The sequence below is a fragment of the Toxotes jaculatrix genome, chromosome 1 (genome assembly GCF_017976425.1).
Source record: "Toxotes jaculatrix isolate fToxJac2 chromosome 1, fToxJac2.pri, whole genome shotgun sequence".
NCBI classification, from domain to species: domain Eukaryota; kingdom Metazoa; phylum Chordata; class Actinopteri; family Toxotidae; genus Toxotes; species Toxotes jaculatrix.
Window position 1 is genome coordinate 29,699,682 of NC_054394.1, and position 17,805 is coordinate 29,717,486.

Sequence of the window (17,805 nt, forward strand, 5' to 3'; positions counted from 1 at the left end):
CTAAATCTACAGTGAAATCAACTCTTTTCAATACCCCCAGAGAATAATAAGGAATAATAAGGAACTTTTTCCTTTGCTATTTTATGAAATGTGTGAATTGCTCCTGGCAGTTCTGTATGTATGCTGAATTGCTGAGTGTAAAATTGGCTTTCATTTATTTTGAGAGCAATTTCTCACCACCGTAAATTGTTACCTGGAGGTTGTCTTCCCTTGCTGCAAGTTTGGCCATTTAGGAATATAATTTTAGAACTTTCGCTCTCGTTTTAGGCACCAGTTCTGTACCTCGACAAACAAATGTGTGACAGCTGTGAGTTACTGTTGTGCTGACCTGCTTGGTGCGTCTAAACATGGGGGCAGGGCTGGTGGGACAGCTGTGCCTGGCAGCGAGGCGGGAGGAGGGGGTCCGCAGGCCCTCCACGGGGTCAAACAGGTCAAGACTTAACACGGGGAAACCATCGTACCTGATGAAGAACATACATGTCACAAATTAGTGAAAGGCGGCACACAGATTTACTCCCTGTCTCCCTGTACAAACCGCTAAAACATTTTCCTCTTCTTGCTGTCTACATGGAAACTAAACAGGCTGTAAATCCTTAAAACCACTTCTGTTAGATGCTCATGTTCATTTAAACTCAAGAGGAATCAACCAGCGCTCAGTGCCGCCAAAGAAAAAAGGCACATTTTGGCAGCATCTAAGGTCACAGCGACCATAAAAAGGTCACAATCATCTACAAAGAGAGCTGGTTAAAAATATGGAAAGCTGCTGGTCATTATGGATTATTAGGGAAGCTTAACTTAAGTGGTTCCGAAAAATCTCTTGGCATAAATCATTTAGAGCAAAACACGACTACAGAACACAAATGGCACATATTCAGATCCACACAGTCCAGCAGCAGTGTTCAGTCTCTGGTCCCAGTAAGGGAGCTGGATTCCTGCTGGTCCTCAATCAGCTATTCCAAGTATGAATTAACCAAATCTGCAGCTCAATGTATTATTCAGATTTTTCAATTTCCTTCCTGCTGTTCGGTGTCAGTCTTGTGTTCGGCTGGTCTCAGTGAAGATGTCGAACAGGAAGATGGCAGAGCGGTGCATCTTTTACATTCACAAACATTACAAGTTCCACTTTGTGATTTAAAAGCATAAGCAGCAGCCTGTTAAGTCTGTGTAAATGACTAACTTAGCACATGATTCATGTTGCTGGTCAGTGTAAGAAGATGTGGTGTGACTGGCTGTATAATAACCAAGAGTTTAGAAGCCACCAAATATTAAAATCGATCTAGAATAAAACAGAAAAGTTAACATGTTTAGATCTATTCTCCCATGTGAGAGGAAAGGTTATTTCTGAACCTGTAGCAGAGTGGATACTCCTCCCCCTCAGGCAGAGGAGGCAGCTCTGGGGGTGTGATGAAGACTGTGTGCTCACTACGCTGGGATTCATCAATCTCTATCAGCCTGGACTCCTCCGGCCTGTCACTGTCCACCTGCAGGACACACAGACAGGACACACAGACAGGACACACAGATGTCAGGGGGCTGGTACCACGACCTTCCATCCATCACAGTAGCCAGAAGTAGGGAGTATCCCATTGGACAGGTGAGTTCTACAGCACAGATCTTGAAATTATGCCCTGTAATAAATATTTTGGTGTGTGGTCCGACACAGGATGATTTACCTTTACTATTTTTTTTTCTAAAGCATTATTCTGACACAGCTTTGTAGCTCTTACTCTGATAGTAGAATTTCTACAAAATGAGAGTGAGCAAGCCGAGGGAGGATGACGGCAGGTGACCTAGATTTCCCGAGTGAACATGCTTCCCTTTCTTCTTTCTTCTGGTTTATACTTATTCTACCTCTCTGCAGCTCACACACACACACTCACACTCACACACACACACACACACACACACACACACACACACACACACACACACACACACACACACACACAAAAAGCTGAAACCAGCCTGTGCAATTCAGTTCTCCATCTTCCTCCATTTGTCTCCTACTGTGCAGAACTATCTTTAATGCCTAGTAAATAAAAAAAATTGTTAAATTTGTTAAATGACAGAAATCAACACATACAGTATGGGCACAATTTATGTACTGATACAAGTTATTTCTAAATAATGGAAAACTGGACACAATGGACAGCTAGGACTGAAGAAAAGACCACTGAATCACTGGCACCAATGCTCCCTCAGAGTCCTGTGCTGCTCCCAAGTCAGAAAATGGTACAAGTAAATAAATAAATAAAAATTCACTGCAGACCCCTCACGTCCTGGACGTAAACTGTTCCTATACTCCACCCTCTTTTAGGGACCACAGAAATTTTTTACACTGCCAAAACTACTGGACACAAAAACTGATTTATTAATACAGAGTATCAGGATCATCGATCGGTTTGATTTACACAATAAAACACTAATAAGCCAGCGATCATGTCACATCGTTACGTCCACATGCTTTAAGTATAAACTGACATTCTGTTGTAGTACAGAATCCATTGTGATGGCTCTTATGTGAATTCAGTCCTCAGCAGTCAGTCCTGTGTGTTTGATACATAGCAGGCACAAGCCTGCAATCAACTCAGCAGGAGCATTAAATTACTGAAAAGCAGAGTTTCCAGCAGCACATCTCCAGCCATAAGCCCTTATCCAGATGATAACGGGTTATGGCTGCTCAGTGGTGGAGAAAAGTGCTCCGATTTTTAGTAAAGGGAGCCAGAAAAAAACACATCTAGGTGACCCGATGAAAGGCAGTGAGTGCACCGGATGTCACGCATCATTTTCAACTGCGACACATTTTACCACAGTCGTGTTGGTGGAGCGGACCGAGGAGACTTCCAGTTTTCCAAGTGAATCTTAAAACAGGACGTCTGAGTTTTATGATGGATATAAAAAAGGAGGTGTCACAGAGGGAGGCATCATAAATTGAGAAGTGCTTAATGACAGGCTTTAGCACCACAAGGAATGATTTCATTCATGGCAAATGGAGGGGAAGTACTTGCTGAAAGTTCATAATTTAGACGAGTTAGTCTGATAGTAATTAAAGTTTGATAACAACCTCAGTCAAAGCAGTAAAGTGTGGGAAAGTAAAGCGTCTGTTCTTTGGTGCAGTCTAAAGCCTTTCAGGCTAAGGAAACTTTCATTATTCCATTCAGCACATCAAAGGCTAATACAATGTTCTGTGATATTTCGCTGAGTATATTAAACCACAATGTTAAAAGTATAAAAAAGTTGAAGCAACTGTGAAACACAGGGAGTCTGGGACATAGACTGTATAAGACATGGACGTAGCACCCGTGACGTCACCCATTGGTTTCGGGGAGTCGGTTTTGTGACCAAACCATGGGCATTGGAGCTGCGCCATCTTGGATTTTAGTGGGAGTGTACTTTCCATACGTGGCGGAGAGGCGGTTACTCTATGGGTCAGCCGGCCGAGAACCCGGCCACTTAGCTCGGAGCAACCGAGCTAGCCTAAGGCTAATCAGCTAATCAGCTAGGCTAACAAGCTAAGCGGCAGCTACATCCACCACACGACAGTCCCGGAGTCCGACCCGACTAGCTCGAGCCCGTACGACCGCGACACTCAGCATACAACAGAGATCATAATGTTGCTGCTGTGTTTCAAACATGTCTGTTTCAGATAGAGAGGTTTTAGGTGGAGCTGCAGGGTTTGGTGGAGTTGTGGGGGGAAATTTATTTCTAGCCTATTATTTAACGGTGAAACAATCATTATTTCATATTGATAAAATATATTAAAACGTTATACGTATAACGTATATTAAAACATTATTATTAATGATAACCATCAAAATAATAACAATAATAATATATTAAAATGTTTTAATATTTAATATTTACCGGCTTTCACCGCTGCCTCCACCAACTATCCACTTACAGTTACAGCAGCACACAAACAACAGCAGCCGCTTGCTGACGGAGCTGCTCTGCCCATGCAATGTCGGACTTTTTAAACAGAAAAATGAGACGAAATTAAATTGTAGCCTAGTATTCCCGCAATAAACGGACTCTGAGAGCACGGAACACGCCGCAGCAGCGTTCCTAACATTAGCTGCTCCGGTCCTCTATCTGTATCAGCAGCGACGAGAAATCGGCAATTAAATCATAAACTAGCGGAAAAATATGCTAATACATGCTAATTAGCGCAAACATCCAGGTAAAATAGTGAGAAATTTACTTACCGAAAAAACTACAACACAGACTCCTTCGACGGTCGGTTAGTACAGTCTACACTACAACAAGCCATACTATCACAAAAACCTATCCGAACATTGGCAAACAAACACGGACACTGCAGTCTCTTTCAACAGCTGGAAGTAGCCGGAGGCCTCTGGATGTAGCCGCCTAGCCCAGCCGATGCTTTAGCAAAGAGCTAACTGCCAGTGCCTGTCTATGGAGCTGTCACGAAACTTAACCACGCCCCCACAACATACACACTAACAAACGTGATTTCTACCTGTGGATATTGAAACAACAAATGTTTTTTGTTTGTTTGTTTTTTTAGTGTGAGACAACCTACACTGCTCCACGAAGACTGGAGACAGCTGTAACGGTGAAGAGGCATCTGTCTGACAGGCAGGTCTGCTGTCAGCTCACACATCAGAAAAAAAGACACCAAACAGGTGAGATGAGAACATCTGTGTCTCTGAGGGAACATTTGGTCCATCTGGATCAGACAGGTTCCAATAGACTGAGTCCATGAGAGACAGAGACTCAGTCTGACTGGAGATTAACTTAGTCCTCACCAATACATTCACTTCTCTGTTATGGCCACTGTGGCCTCGGAGCCCAAAATGTTCTCAACATTTTAATATTTTACATTTAGCAGTGAATTATGTCAAGTTTCAAAACAACAGTGAAGTGTAACGCACCTGTTACCTGGAATTTTGGTCTTGATGTATTTCAAGAATCACACAATTGTTTACATTCAGCTTTGCCCTGTACTGTTTACGTTTTTTACAGATTTTAATTGATTTAATTATATTTTGTTTGTATGATTAGTTTCTCTTTGTTCTTGTTCCCCTGCTGGATTTAATTAGTTCAGTTGCCTCAATGTTCTGTTTTCCCTCAGGGATCAATACGCTTTAACCTTATCTTTCTGTGTGTGACTGCTGTGTGTGTGTGAACACACAGTATAACATCTTTATGGGCTGAGAGGTGAGCTTTGCTTTCAGAGGATTTAATTGCCCATGGATCTGACACACAGAGAGGACAAGGAGACCCGGACCCCACCTCAGGTCTGGGAACGCAGGAAGGGGAGGCTGTGGATACTGGCCTCTGGATTCACTTCCACTATGTCTCAATTACAACCAGAACACACACGCACACAGAAACCTTTGATTTATTGTATTCATGGGGACCCATTATTGACATAATGCATTCCCTTGCTCATAACCCGAACCTTCACCAGGGCCTCAGAAATGACGTTTTGCCTCATTAGGAGCAGGGCTTTGGTCCCCATGAGGACGACTGGGCCCGACAAGGTCGGTGTTTAAACCAGAAAAGGTCGCAAAGAGGTAACAAAAACGTGTACACACACACACACACACACACACACACACACGTGTAATCCAAGGACAGCCAAGTCTATTTGAGAGTCAGTTACAAATGTCACCTGCAAACAGCAGTGACCCACAGACGTGACTGGGGAGCCGAGTGGCTGCGAGGACTTTAAGACTCCAAACGCAAAAAATTCAACCCTCAACAAACACAGCTGATGGAGGAACACCGCCCTGTGAGCACATGGGGTCAAACACTCAAAATGCTCCCAGTGGAGCAGAAGATGCACTGACAGTCTCTCCAAAGCTCTTCACGCTGTCACACTGGATATATCAGCCCAGGGGAGGTACAAAAAATACCTTCAAGCTCTGTTCGTGCTTCAGAAACCACTGAAGCGCTAAAAGCCCTTACTCACTGGCCTCATGAAAAACCGAGGGCAGAGATCTCTGCAGAAAACTGTGCATATGGATTTTCCCTGACTGTCTCAGCACACATTGCTGATGCAGCAAATCTTAAGTGGACAGTTAATATTCAAATATTAATTAATGCAGGACCCTGAAGCAAATACTGATTCCTGTTTCGATCTTAAATAGTTTTGTTGACTCCTAGAACCATGCACCAAGAAAAAAAGATCAGAGACAAAATGTACCCACAGCAGGCGAGAATCGACCACGTAATAACAGACTTACCTTGGCTCCTTTGTCTGCACTCCGCTCTGAACTGTAGAGCTGTATGGAGGCAGAAGGAGAAAGAGAAAGAAAAAGCTCAAGAAAATTAGAAAAGAAAAGGAGAGAAGCAGGTTTTGGTTGAAGACAGGTGAAGTGGCACAGGAGAGGGTGAAAACTACTACTACTACTATACGTGGAAAAAGGGAAGCTTGCTGAGAAAAACAGGACCATTTCAAAAGAGGGATGAGAACAGATGAGAACAAAATGAACAGAAACAGCCAAAGAGGAAAAGGAGGAAGTCTTTCTGTGGATTTCTGTGTGTGGCCTAATTCCACTGCATCAACATGAAAACGTAAACAGACCATGCTTCACGAATAACAAGCTCACTTTGTCCACGCAGTCGTCAAAGAAGGCCAGGCTGGCGTCTTTGTCACTGACAAAAGAGCACTCCTCAATAAAGCGGATGAACATCTGGGTCTTGGTCATCAGGGAGTAGAACTTCTGGTGTGAGCGGTCACGGCTCTTCAAGAACCCTGAGGACATAAATGTTTTATGTTAGCCTTTAAAAATAAAAGGTCACAGTCATCCTACCTTGCTGAAACTTATTTTCCCAGCTAATGTGATAAATGATTCAGAGATAATTTAAAATATTTTGCATTTAACTTGGTTCCAAAGGTGTGTGATTTTGTGGCAAAACAATCCATTATCCCATAAAAGGCTCTATGTCCATATATATATATATATATATATATATATATATATATATATATATAGGTCTCATAAAAACACTTCCATTTGTCTTAATGGCCAATTTGGGATGTACAAGAAAATGAATGACCTCCTTGATAGATGCTGAAAGCAGCTTAACTGACTAATAAGCCACTGCTGTGGTGAGACTGGAGGCAGGATGGATGGCCACTGGCTCACTGCACAGAGGTGGAAGCCAAACACCAGCCCCTGCAGAGGAACACTTCCTGCAGCTGATGAATATTTTAATCCCGACACTGGCCGCCTGCAACCTGGATCATCAGCTGATTCTGGCCAAACCTCCTCTCAGTTACTTAACTTTTAATTAATTAATTGAGAACACTTCTGATGACTGATTAATCAAAACTCTCTGACTCCAGCTTCTCAAATGTGAATATTTTCTGGTTTTCTTTGTCTTTTACAACAGAAAACTGAATATCTCTGGGTTTTGGACTGTTCATCAGACAAAACAAGACTTTTGAAACTGTCAGCTTGGACCTTTGGAAATTGTGACAGGCATTTTAAACTATTTTCTGACATTTAATAATCAATAATTGAAAATAATCATTAGTCGTAGCCCTAGCTGTGACATTAATCAGAATGCACTTAGACACACAACAGGCAAGTTTAAAAAAAAAAAAGCAAGATTATACTAAAAAAATCAACAAATTCTGTAATTTGTTGTTGTGGATATTGGGTCTAAAAATTCATTAGGTCATTATGTAATGTGCCGGCGTCATTTCTGTTTGTTATACCATGTAACTCACACTGGACACGACCTTGGCTACAGCTATCCTCTGGCGGAGCAGCCGCGATTTCACCCAACTCGTTTCAGCTGCGATGTGAACCAGCTTTCACCGGCTCTCGATCCAGAGGCCAGACTCCGGCCTCTGGAGCATTTTGCAGCTGCGGTTGCTAACTGACTCTGTAACCCACCGTCCGTCTCCAAACAGCCCTGAACCTCCAACCCCAGCATCTTCTCAGACCCCAGCCTTCCTACGCAAACAGTTTCTGTGTGTGTGTTTACCCAGAGGTGGGGATGGACACTTACGAAACCTCATGTATTAAACAACACCATCTGTTTTCCAGGCTGTCCAGCTGTAGAGAGGAAGGTGCTATGACGCGGTGTTAGTTTTTATATTCATGGACTCGTTAGCGCTAATGATGCACTGTAACTGTACAACTGTGACTCAAACTGGCTTCACGGCCTTGGATGGAGACTCAGCAATGATTAAAAAGTGGAGCAAACTAAACTTTTTTTTCTGTCCTCTGCTGATCAGTGTGGTCCTCAAACCTGCACACTGGATCTAATACAAGCCCTCAATACTCACAATACTACTGGTTTCCTCCACTTTAACCTTTTAATCTGCACAATCGGTCTATCAGATCAGATCTCAGACGATTTAAATAAAAATCAGCAAAGCTCTTTGTCACAAGATTCGACTGAGAACTGATCTGAGACTGTGACTGATCTCTGAAACTGACAGCAGATAACGTGTCACCTCTACATCATGTTTCTGGATAAAAACTGAATACAGTGACATTTCTCAAAGAGCTTAGGCTAGGGACTTTGTACTGTATGTGCTACTGTGAACTTTAGCCATTTATTCCACTAAAAAATCATAAAAAAAATGGCAGCATCGGTGTAAACAGGTTCTCTCTAAAAGAAATATCATTCTGATTAAAAAGTTTTGGCTTAAACATTTTACAAATCTTGAGTATGAAAGTTCATTCTTACCTTGAAAATAGCGGCTTAACAACTTTAACTCAAGGTCGACTTACTAACTTTTTATATTAGCTTAACAATGTGTTCATCACAAGGACATCTGTCAAACCGTGCCAAACCTCCTTTTGATTCTGATCCATTTAAATGACTATACTCAGAAGTTTCTGTGAGCTACAACATCATGGTGGATGACATATCCAACAACCAATAATTCTACCAAGCACAAAATCAGCTCCATCTTTCTTAGGTGGACCTGCTGGTCGTGCAAATGCAAGATTACTGGGATTAAAACAGTAAATCTCAAAACATTTGCAGTCAGTAAACAGTTCTTCTGGTTTGTGTGTGAGGAGGCTGCAGGGGACACGGACAGCTGGGTCCTGTTTCCTATGTCCGGCTCTAAAATGTCTTTTCAACATGGTTTGGGGAAGAAGTCAGAGTGACATTATTCCAGATACCTTGTAAGTCAAACAGTGAGCTGGCGTCTGTGGCTTTCTCAGACGGTGCCTGGGTGATAGGCCGTAAGAATGAACGGTAGCCCTTCAAAATGGCTGCCATGAAGCGCAGGAAGGCTTCCTGGATCTCCAGCTCCAGCGTGTGGAGGCTCTTCCCACAGCTCAGCTCTGACGAATCGCTCATGCTCAGCTCCAGCAGCCCGTCGGGTCTGTACTGACCTGAAGACAGAGACAAAATACATTTAGTGACAGTCACTACAGGATTAGAATTATGTAATTCGAATAAATAAACTTCACTTGATAACCGAGTTTCTGAAGGTCCATGAGGCTTAAATGTCTCTACTAACACCTCTGGCAGGCATATCAATATTGAGCCCTTCTGGCAGCCACTGGGTAGATTTTCAACTTCACTGAATCAGAAAATTGATTTATTCAATTCCTACATCCCAACAAGCAGCAGGTTCCATGGTCTCTCACTGAGCGTGCTCTGTGAAGTTGACAATAATACAATGAGCACCACAACTGAGACGGGTAATGAGGAAATTACGCTATGATGGGATTATTGCTGGCTTTCAATTCGCTGATTGGATTGAATAAAGAACAAATTGTAAAGACAACAGAATCCAAAACTAAAGATGATGAACGAAGCAGAACACACTCTGCGAGGACTTTAATTAGACCTGATGTTGTTCTTTTATTGATTTCACCGAGCGTCAGAAAAGGTAGTGATATACTAACAAGTCTCACAGGAGATTCATTCTCTTCATGCTGGATTTTGACTTGATATTCAGCTTTACCAACCTCCATTCAACTGAACACAAAATAAAAAGAACCACAAGATGGAAGAGTTTGCTGAAAGTGTATTTTACCATGCACACATCTGTACAATCATTTGTTCCACCAGTTCAAATATCAGCTCACCGTCAACCAGCTGCTGGTAGAGATTGCTCAGCACATTCATTAGGTTTTTACAGGCTTTCTTTGGCAGGATCTTCCATGTGAGGGCTCGCTTATCTTCAGTGCTGGAAAAGAAGAGGCATACACTGAGCTCTGGAGAGGCTGAGAGGCCAAAACCAACACGGACAGTGGTGGGGCTGGGGGAGTTCAGACCACCCTAACGCTGTCTGGCGGGTAATGAGGCCAAAAGTGAGGTGAACCATTACTGGCCTTACCTGACGTACCAGAAAATTGCATTCTCTTCATATTAAAACAAGCCTGACACTACAAAAATAACCATTTCCACGAAGGCTCCGGGATAATGGCCTGGTCTCTAAACTTAGAACTCATGACCTGGCAGTAATGTGGTCTGGAAAAAATATGCGGCAAAGGAAACAATATTAAGCTTTTAGCTGGAAGGGCTGAACATTATATGTGCGGCTCGGTGCCCTGTAGTTAACCCTTCACACAATATAATCATGAGAAGTCTTCACAGAGCAGTGAGGACAGATTAAGTTCTCACATTTCACAGATTTAACTGCCTAATTAACTACAGCTATGGGAGGATTTGGGGTGTGGGTGTGCTCACTAGAAGATGGTGTTTGTGTCCAGGTCCACGCAGCTCACGTCTGGCGGGGGATCATAAAGATCAAAGTAGCGAGAGTCCACCCCCACAATAAATGGACAGGGGGCGCTCAACACGTCGGCCAACGCCAGAGGGCACAGAGGAATATACGGGCAAGGCCAGTGGAACGGGAAGATCATCTGAGGAGAAGGATGAAGATGAGAAAAAGAAGACGAGGTGAGAGGGAAGACGTGGCTCCTTCTGTGACGCTTCAGTGTCTTTCAAACTGAGTTTTAACCTCCAAAATATGTTGTATGTAAGAATATAGGTGAAATTCTGCTATACACCCGTACCCCGTCAACCTAACTCGAGGTATGAATTTTACTGACTTTCCATACAACTGACGACATTAGACATCATCACAAATGGAAGAGGACAGCAGCATGAAGAGTGAGAGGTGAAACCACTCTGCACAGCTGAATGCAGTAACTCACAGACACCAGAGCTTCAGTGACGCTGGTCAGCACCGCCGGTCGCAACGAGTGGACCAGGATCTTGTGTTCGGTGACGGCAAACACCAGCAGGGTGACGGCGTTCCCTGGGCCGAGGTTTTGGAGCAGTGTGGAAAATCGACCACCACTACAAAGAAACACAAATTTAGGTTCAATAAAATATGTACACTATTGTCTGTATTTCTTGAGGGAACTACAACGGGGTCTCTAATTGTTGTGTAAATTTGATGTTGTTATTCTCTGGTTTTTGTTTTGTTTGGTCACTGAATCCTTGGGTCAATCAGACGAACAAAATGTATTGTTCCTTTAGATGTGAGAGCAAAATTCTTGGCATCAGATATCACCAGGAAAACCTTTAGCACAGCTGCTCTTACCTGAGCGGCAAAGGAGAAGACACTGGCTGGCTCAGCATCAGGCTGTCATGAGGCGAAAGCTGCAGAAAAGCTGGAAAGTTAGATAAAACCAACAGAGCAAAAAAAAACCCAAACCCTGCACTGAATTATTTAAATATTCATCTATAAAGGAGGACCTAAACTACTGCACCCCACAGGCAATCCAAAACACCTTCAGAAAACAACAACATTATTATAAAATTATTCTCATCATCATCACCAAAACTTACCTGCACCAGGATGCGGGGCCTCTGAGAGGAAGGGAAGGGAACTTTGTGCATAAAATGAGAGATGTGCCTGGGAGGAAGAAGAATTATGGGGACGTGAGGCCAAAAATAACAGCAGCGGGCGGCTGAATAATCCGTCAATGCACCTCTAAGAAGGGCACGAGCCATGAGCAGCAGTAAAACATAAAAAGCATGAACCAGGAGCAACATTAACCAACGTTGCTCAAGACTGACAGTAATGAACACAGGACAGTGAGATAAAGAAACAAACAAAACAGAGAAGACTCACTTCTCGATGGGCAGGGCATGAGGGCCGGAGATGGAGTAGCGATAGAGGAATGTGAGGAACTTGCGAAAAGCGTCAAAGAAGGGCCAGTGGGACAGCAGACAGATGCACTTGTTGGTGTAGACCAAGTATGGGTCGGTGGTGCTGCTGTCGGTGGATGCCGCCGTGGCGCTGGAGGAGAAGGGTTTGTGTGGATCCTGGCCCTGGAGACCCAGCTGGGAGAGCTGCTGGTCGGTCAGACACTCCTGCGGGTAGGGCTCATAGAACTGAATGGCAGCGCCGTACACCTGAAAACAGGAGACGTGTTGGAGACGTGTCAGCCTTTCTCGAATGCACCTTTCACTCCATCTGTTTTACCTCTGGATGCATTAGTTGTGGGCCTGATAACAACAGACCTGCATCCAGGTCACAAACAGCTCCTGTTTAACAATTATTTCCAGAAGAAGCTTTAAGTCCAGCAGATGACCTGATCAAATCACGATGAACAGGAGCAGAGAGTTTACACAAACGGGAAACATCAATAAGCATGGAAATAAAGTGAGTAAAGTGCATTGCTGTTTAACCTTTATTGAACATCAATACCGTAAGTGCCGGCTGTGGCCAAACAAACAGCAGACAGCTGAGCCAGAATCAGCATGAGGACAAATAAATAACCTCTGCTTCCTGGAAATATGACACTTTCCCAGTTCAGGCACAGATCAAAGCCAACGGGCTTATCTGCCCAAATTTGCTCCACTTTGATCGTCTGCAACAGTAAAACACTGCCTACATGTTAATGCATCATTAATAATAATTCAAAAGCATAATGTATAATTATGTAACACTGGCAGGAGCCATCCTGCATGAGTTCAGGGTGCCCACCAAGCGTGAGTGGGCAAATAAAACTGTGGGTTTCAGTTTAACTCGGAATAAGTTATCTAGTTATCTAGATGAGAGTTATGGTTAAGTCATCTAATATAGTCAACATAAGTATAGAGTGGTGTGTGTGTGCGTGTGTGTGTGCAGCGCTGGTCAACAGGTGACCCCTCAGTTAAACATGGAGTCTGCAGACTGCCAGGGTCCTGCAGAGTCTCCCTCTGACCTTGGCCGGCAAAGCACGAGTCACCGTCCTCACCAAATATCCCCCTGCATGTTCTACAGCAGGTCTTCCAAACTCACACGCAAAAGCACACACCTGTATACACACAGACCTGACTCCGCCGCCGCCGCCGCCGCCGCAGCAGCAGCCACCTGCGGAGGGTTTGGCACGGGCGATCGCTCCTGACCCCTAACTGGCCTTGTTCAGCAGAGCAGCCGCTATCTACACATCAGTGGGCTTTGGACGTTGTTTGTTTTCAATCACGATTGCGTTTCACCACATAATTCACTAATGTGTGTCAACAAGAGCCTCGTCCCAACTCGACCGCTTTCCAAACCCACAGACCGGCAAAGAGAGACGGGGCTCGTGTTTAGCTTTGGAAACCAAGAACGTGTGAGTGTGAGTGTGTGTGTGGGTCTGTTTGTGTGTGTAAGTGGTATCTTAAACTAGAAATATGGATATGGATATGGATTAGGATAAACAGACAGGACAATGACAGGATGGCCAATAATATTAAGTCCCTTACAGAGAAATGCTGTTTCCTGTGCTCTGTGCTGGGGTGTCTGTCGCTGTCTGATGAAAACCTCACAGCTTTGCATCAACATCACAAGATCAAATAAACAGACTCATCATTAATGTGGTGTTAATGCAGCTACTACATTATTCAGATGGATCATTTTTATCTGTTTTTCATTCTTCAGCCAATAAACCCGTCCTAAAAAAAAAAAGAGAGAGAGAGAACGACTGTGGAGATACGAGGTTTTCAGCAGACAATGGCAGCATTGCAGGCGTGACCCACTTTCCCTTCTGGCATCTACAGCATTGTGGTTTTCTCGTTCCCCACTGTGGTCGTGTCAGCTGTATGCATGGCAGTTACAGTGTGCTGATGAGGTCTAACGGTCACCGCCAGACTCTTCTGATGCTGCTACCGAGACGTTTGTTCGTCGTCTGGAGGAGAGAATACGACAAAGTGGAAGAGAGAAGCGAACCCGGCCACCCCTCTGCCTTACCTTCTCTCCCGAGGCTCCGGTGAGGACGAAGGTGGAAAAAACGGGGAGGGAGTATTTGGTGTTAGCCGGCCAACACTCAATCGTGGCCCCCATGGGAAGGCAGAAGAGAGGGACAGACTCCGGGAGCGGGAATGACTCATAGTCCTCCTCTGGATATCTGCTGAACAGACCTAACAGGGAGAAACAAAACAAACAAACTGAGGACCCAATTTAGAGAGCTGCTTAGTGCAAACTCTCCCCTGTGATTACCAATTAAAAGATAATGAAGATGCAAAACAGCCTTTACAGCGAGTTTCAAATGAAGGTAAATTTATTATAATCACTGTGATACTACACAACTTTAGTGAGTCAGTGTTTCAGTGGCTCTGTAATAAGAAATCAGACCTTCAGGTAATTGGTCACAGTCAGTGGACGCTAACAAGAGACAATGAAGAGATTTTAGTTTGATCACGTTTATCTAACTTTATCTAAGAGCAGCTAAAGCTATGATAGTTTGTACCACTGTGATTAGAACTGTGAAAAAGAGCTGAAAAAAAAGTGCTGTTTGCTGTTCTTCACTGACACTGACATAATGACAAGGAGTTAAAATAGCACCACATCCATCAGCAGCACCAGTGAGCTCATCACCATTCAGGCCCACCCTTTAAAACTATGATTATTTCAAGTAACAATCCTGATCCTTGATTCCAAGATGGAATACAACAGCACAACACAACACAGACACAGTGTGAGGACAGCTCTGTGAGGAAAGGAGGCAACTGCTTCACGTTATAATGTTCAGGTCGAGTTAAAACTGTTCTAGAGCCATGCTGAGTCAACGTTATGATTCATTTTGGAGGCTGTAGTTTGTGATGCTGCCCAACTATGCTGCATTATACAGAGGTGTTCCTGTTATGTAGCTTACCCGCTGATACAAACAGGGTTCACAAAATACCAGAAACACCTGCCAGTATAACGACATACAGCTCAACAGCACCACAAACTACATCCTCCAGAGGGACCATAGAGTTGGGCTGGAACAAAACTTTTCTGAAACACAAACTGAACATTATAACCTCTGTGAAGGAGGATTTGTTGTAGAACTCATGTATTAGAATGTATTAGTTTTAGCTAGGTGTTCCTAATAAACTGCCAACTGTGCGTACATGCACATGATTTCATTTCAGTGGGTCCCTGCCAGTTCTCCATCCTCGAATCAGTCCACTGTACCACGCACACTGGGGAATGTCCTGTGTGAGCACTGCCCTGCAGCTAAATGTGCACATTAGTATTGGTCATTTCTTTCCATAATGAAAACCACGTTTCCACCAACAAAACAAACTCAGCGTGTTCCGCTCTGGATCAAACTCCTGCGTTTGTCATGAACGGAGTCAGATGCCGCAAAACACGTCTGTTTCCGAAACTCAGATCCTGATGCGTGCTGGATGTTTGCTGGCCTGAAATGTTGAAAAATAAACTCCATATCTTCGAGCTGACTCATCCAAAGCATTAGGGAGAAACGGATAGGATCGCTCCATTCACAGTCTGCTGCATATTCAAGACATGCACAACAGAACCTCAGCCAGCCGACCTGAGGCTGAGCCAAACAGCCACACTGAGCCAACAGTGCTATCAGAAAATGACACTCTTCTGTAAGTGTTTTTAGCACCGAAAGGTCGGACAGATTTAATGTTAAATAAGCTTCACATTACAATCACATTCATCCATTTAAAGCTTTTAAAGAGGAAGAATAAGGGCGTGCAGAGGCTTATCTCATCATAAGCATCAGCACGCTTCAACAAGCCCAAACACGCAACAACAGCTGTTGCAGAATTTCCTCCTGTAGCCGATTCACCCTGCAGCAGACCCTCCTCTCTGGAGACATCTCTGCACCGGCACAGGTGCAACACATACAAACTCAAGTCATATGTTTACTGCAATGAATTATTATCACTCTAAAACTCGAAGTTATTGTTCATACGACTGCAGGTGACCTTCGAAACATATTTCAAGTTACCCTCGGTCTCTGAGTATTCAGTGTTTCTCACACAAGAAACTGGTGATTAGGGGAAGAAGTGAGGAGGGAGAGAAGGTATTTACAGACAACACATTTGATATCTTGTCTCATCAGGAACAGGAAGTACCCATCTGTGTGCACTGGTAGTTATGGGATTAGGAAGGCTTACCTGCTTTGTAGGCTATCGTGTTGGTCTTGGCCACAGACTTCTTGTAACACAGGAAGACAGACGAGCCCCACTGAAAACGAGAGCGAAAAAGGAAAACGTTAGCGTGTTGTTCCTTCGGGCGAATGAGGAACAACATCACCTTTGGGCCATTCCTTCAAATTATTGTTCGAACAAGTTGGAACAATATTTTTTTAAAGGACCATTCAAGTGTTTTTGCTTTTTTTTTTTTGGCTGATTATGACTCAAACCAGCTGAGAATCCTGTTGTTTGCTGGATTTTCATGATCTCTCCCATTATCATTCACCATTTGGCCACAACTAAAATGTCCCCACTAAGCCAACAGTGGCGGGAAGGAACTAAGTGCATCTACTGAAGTATTCTGCTTAAGAACTCTTTTGTGGTACTTGTGCCTTTTTGAGTGTTTCAGTTTTATGCTGCTTTCTGCTTCCACTCCACTACATCTCACAGAGGTATACTGGATTTTTTAATCCACTACATTTACATGAAAGATACAGTTACTTTTGCAGACATTGGCTAAATGTCTCAGAGGGTTTCATTTAAAGAACTGTTTGAGACCCAAAGACGGAGCACTATCAAGCATTTCACAAGAAAAAGTCCTAAAAATTAATACTAAAATACCAAAAAATTAAGACTTTTAACGTGGTATTTTTTACACTGTTTTAGTACTTTAACTGAAAGAAATGATCCTAGGCCAGTCAGTGTAATTATAAACAGAATGGACAACACAGATGGACAAAGATGTGTTACCCCTCCAACAGTTTAGTCCAGCTACACTCAGGGATGTGCAACTAGTAACATAACTACTAGCATGTAGAGAGAAGCGATGACGCATCTGATAAACACACGTTTGTGATAGTTAGTCACTGAGGGAAGAAGCAGGCCTTTGGCAGATAAAATCTGTATTAAATCTTTAACAACCAGAAGTATGCTCCCAGAGCTGCGCTGAAATATTAAGATGATCTCCTGCATCGCTCTTAGCTCCTACATCAGTCAGACTGAAAAATCAGCGCAGCTAAATCCCAGTTTTAGTGTAGAATCCTCATCTTCTCCTTCATGCACCAAAGGTCTCTGCAGATTTATATACTGTGCTGAAGCATTTCTTAACATCTCTGGCTGCATAGATTTTAAAACACATGTGAGGAAAGACTTTTATAGTATTCTACTAAGTGTGTGTGTGTGGTTGGGTGGGTGGGAGAGAGAACAGCATAGAGACATAAAGGGAACACAACAGAGCTTTTTCTGCAGCACAAATACTGGTTTCCGGAAGAAACCAAACACAGGAGAAGACCACAGACCAACAGATTCCACTCACAGCGAAACTAGACTGAAACAACAGAAACACATGCAGCATTAAAAACCTTCCTCGGGCCATGTAGGATGGTTTTACACTATTTTCCATAATTGGATGCACTGGCCAGTTCAAGCACCACCTCACCCCAGGGCTGAAATCTTTCTCCTAACTACTGAAAAAAAAAAAAACACAATTAGCTCACTGAA

The 17,805-nt window shown here is 43.4% G+C and overlaps 1 protein-coding gene across 5 annotated transcripts in view; it reads right to left on the bottom strand.

The window, feature by feature from the left end:
• Window positions 1–17,805, bottom strand: part of LOC121175525 (C-myc promoter-binding protein-like) — a 52,079-nt gene that overhangs the window by 16,291 nt on the left and 17,983 nt on the right. For 3 of the 5 annotated variants that reach the window (XR_005892746.1, XM_041029516.1, XM_041029347.1), the window contains exons 4-16: window positions 16,288–16,357; window positions 14,123–14,292; window positions 12,038–12,321; window positions 11,752–11,818; window positions 11,504–11,562; window positions 11,112–11,256; window positions 10,642–10,817; window positions 10,038–10,138; window positions 9,120–9,335; window positions 6,579–6,724; window positions 6,213–6,251; window positions 1,348–1,481; window positions 329–461 (exon numbers count right to left, since the gene is read on the bottom strand). Coding sequence is in view for 4 of the 5 variants with exons in the window: in XM_041029516.1 (XP_040885450.1) it covers window positions 329–461; window positions 1,348–1,481; window positions 6,213–6,251; window positions 6,579–6,724; window positions 9,120–9,335; window positions 10,038–10,138; window positions 10,642–10,817; window positions 11,112–11,256; window positions 11,504–11,562; window positions 11,752–11,818; window positions 12,038–12,321; window positions 14,123–14,292; window positions 16,288–16,357 (1,740 nt within the window). In the remaining variant the exon portion in view is untranslated. The remainder of the gene's footprint in view (window positions 1–328; window positions 462–1,347; window positions 1,482–6,212; window positions 6,252–6,578; window positions 6,725–9,119; window positions 9,336–10,037; window positions 10,139–10,641; window positions 10,818–11,111; window positions 11,257–11,503; window positions 11,563–11,751; window positions 11,819–12,037; window positions 12,322–14,122; window positions 14,293–16,287; window positions 16,358–17,805) is intronic. The other 2 variants (XM_041029585.1, XM_041029446.1) reach the window with 1 other exon arrangement.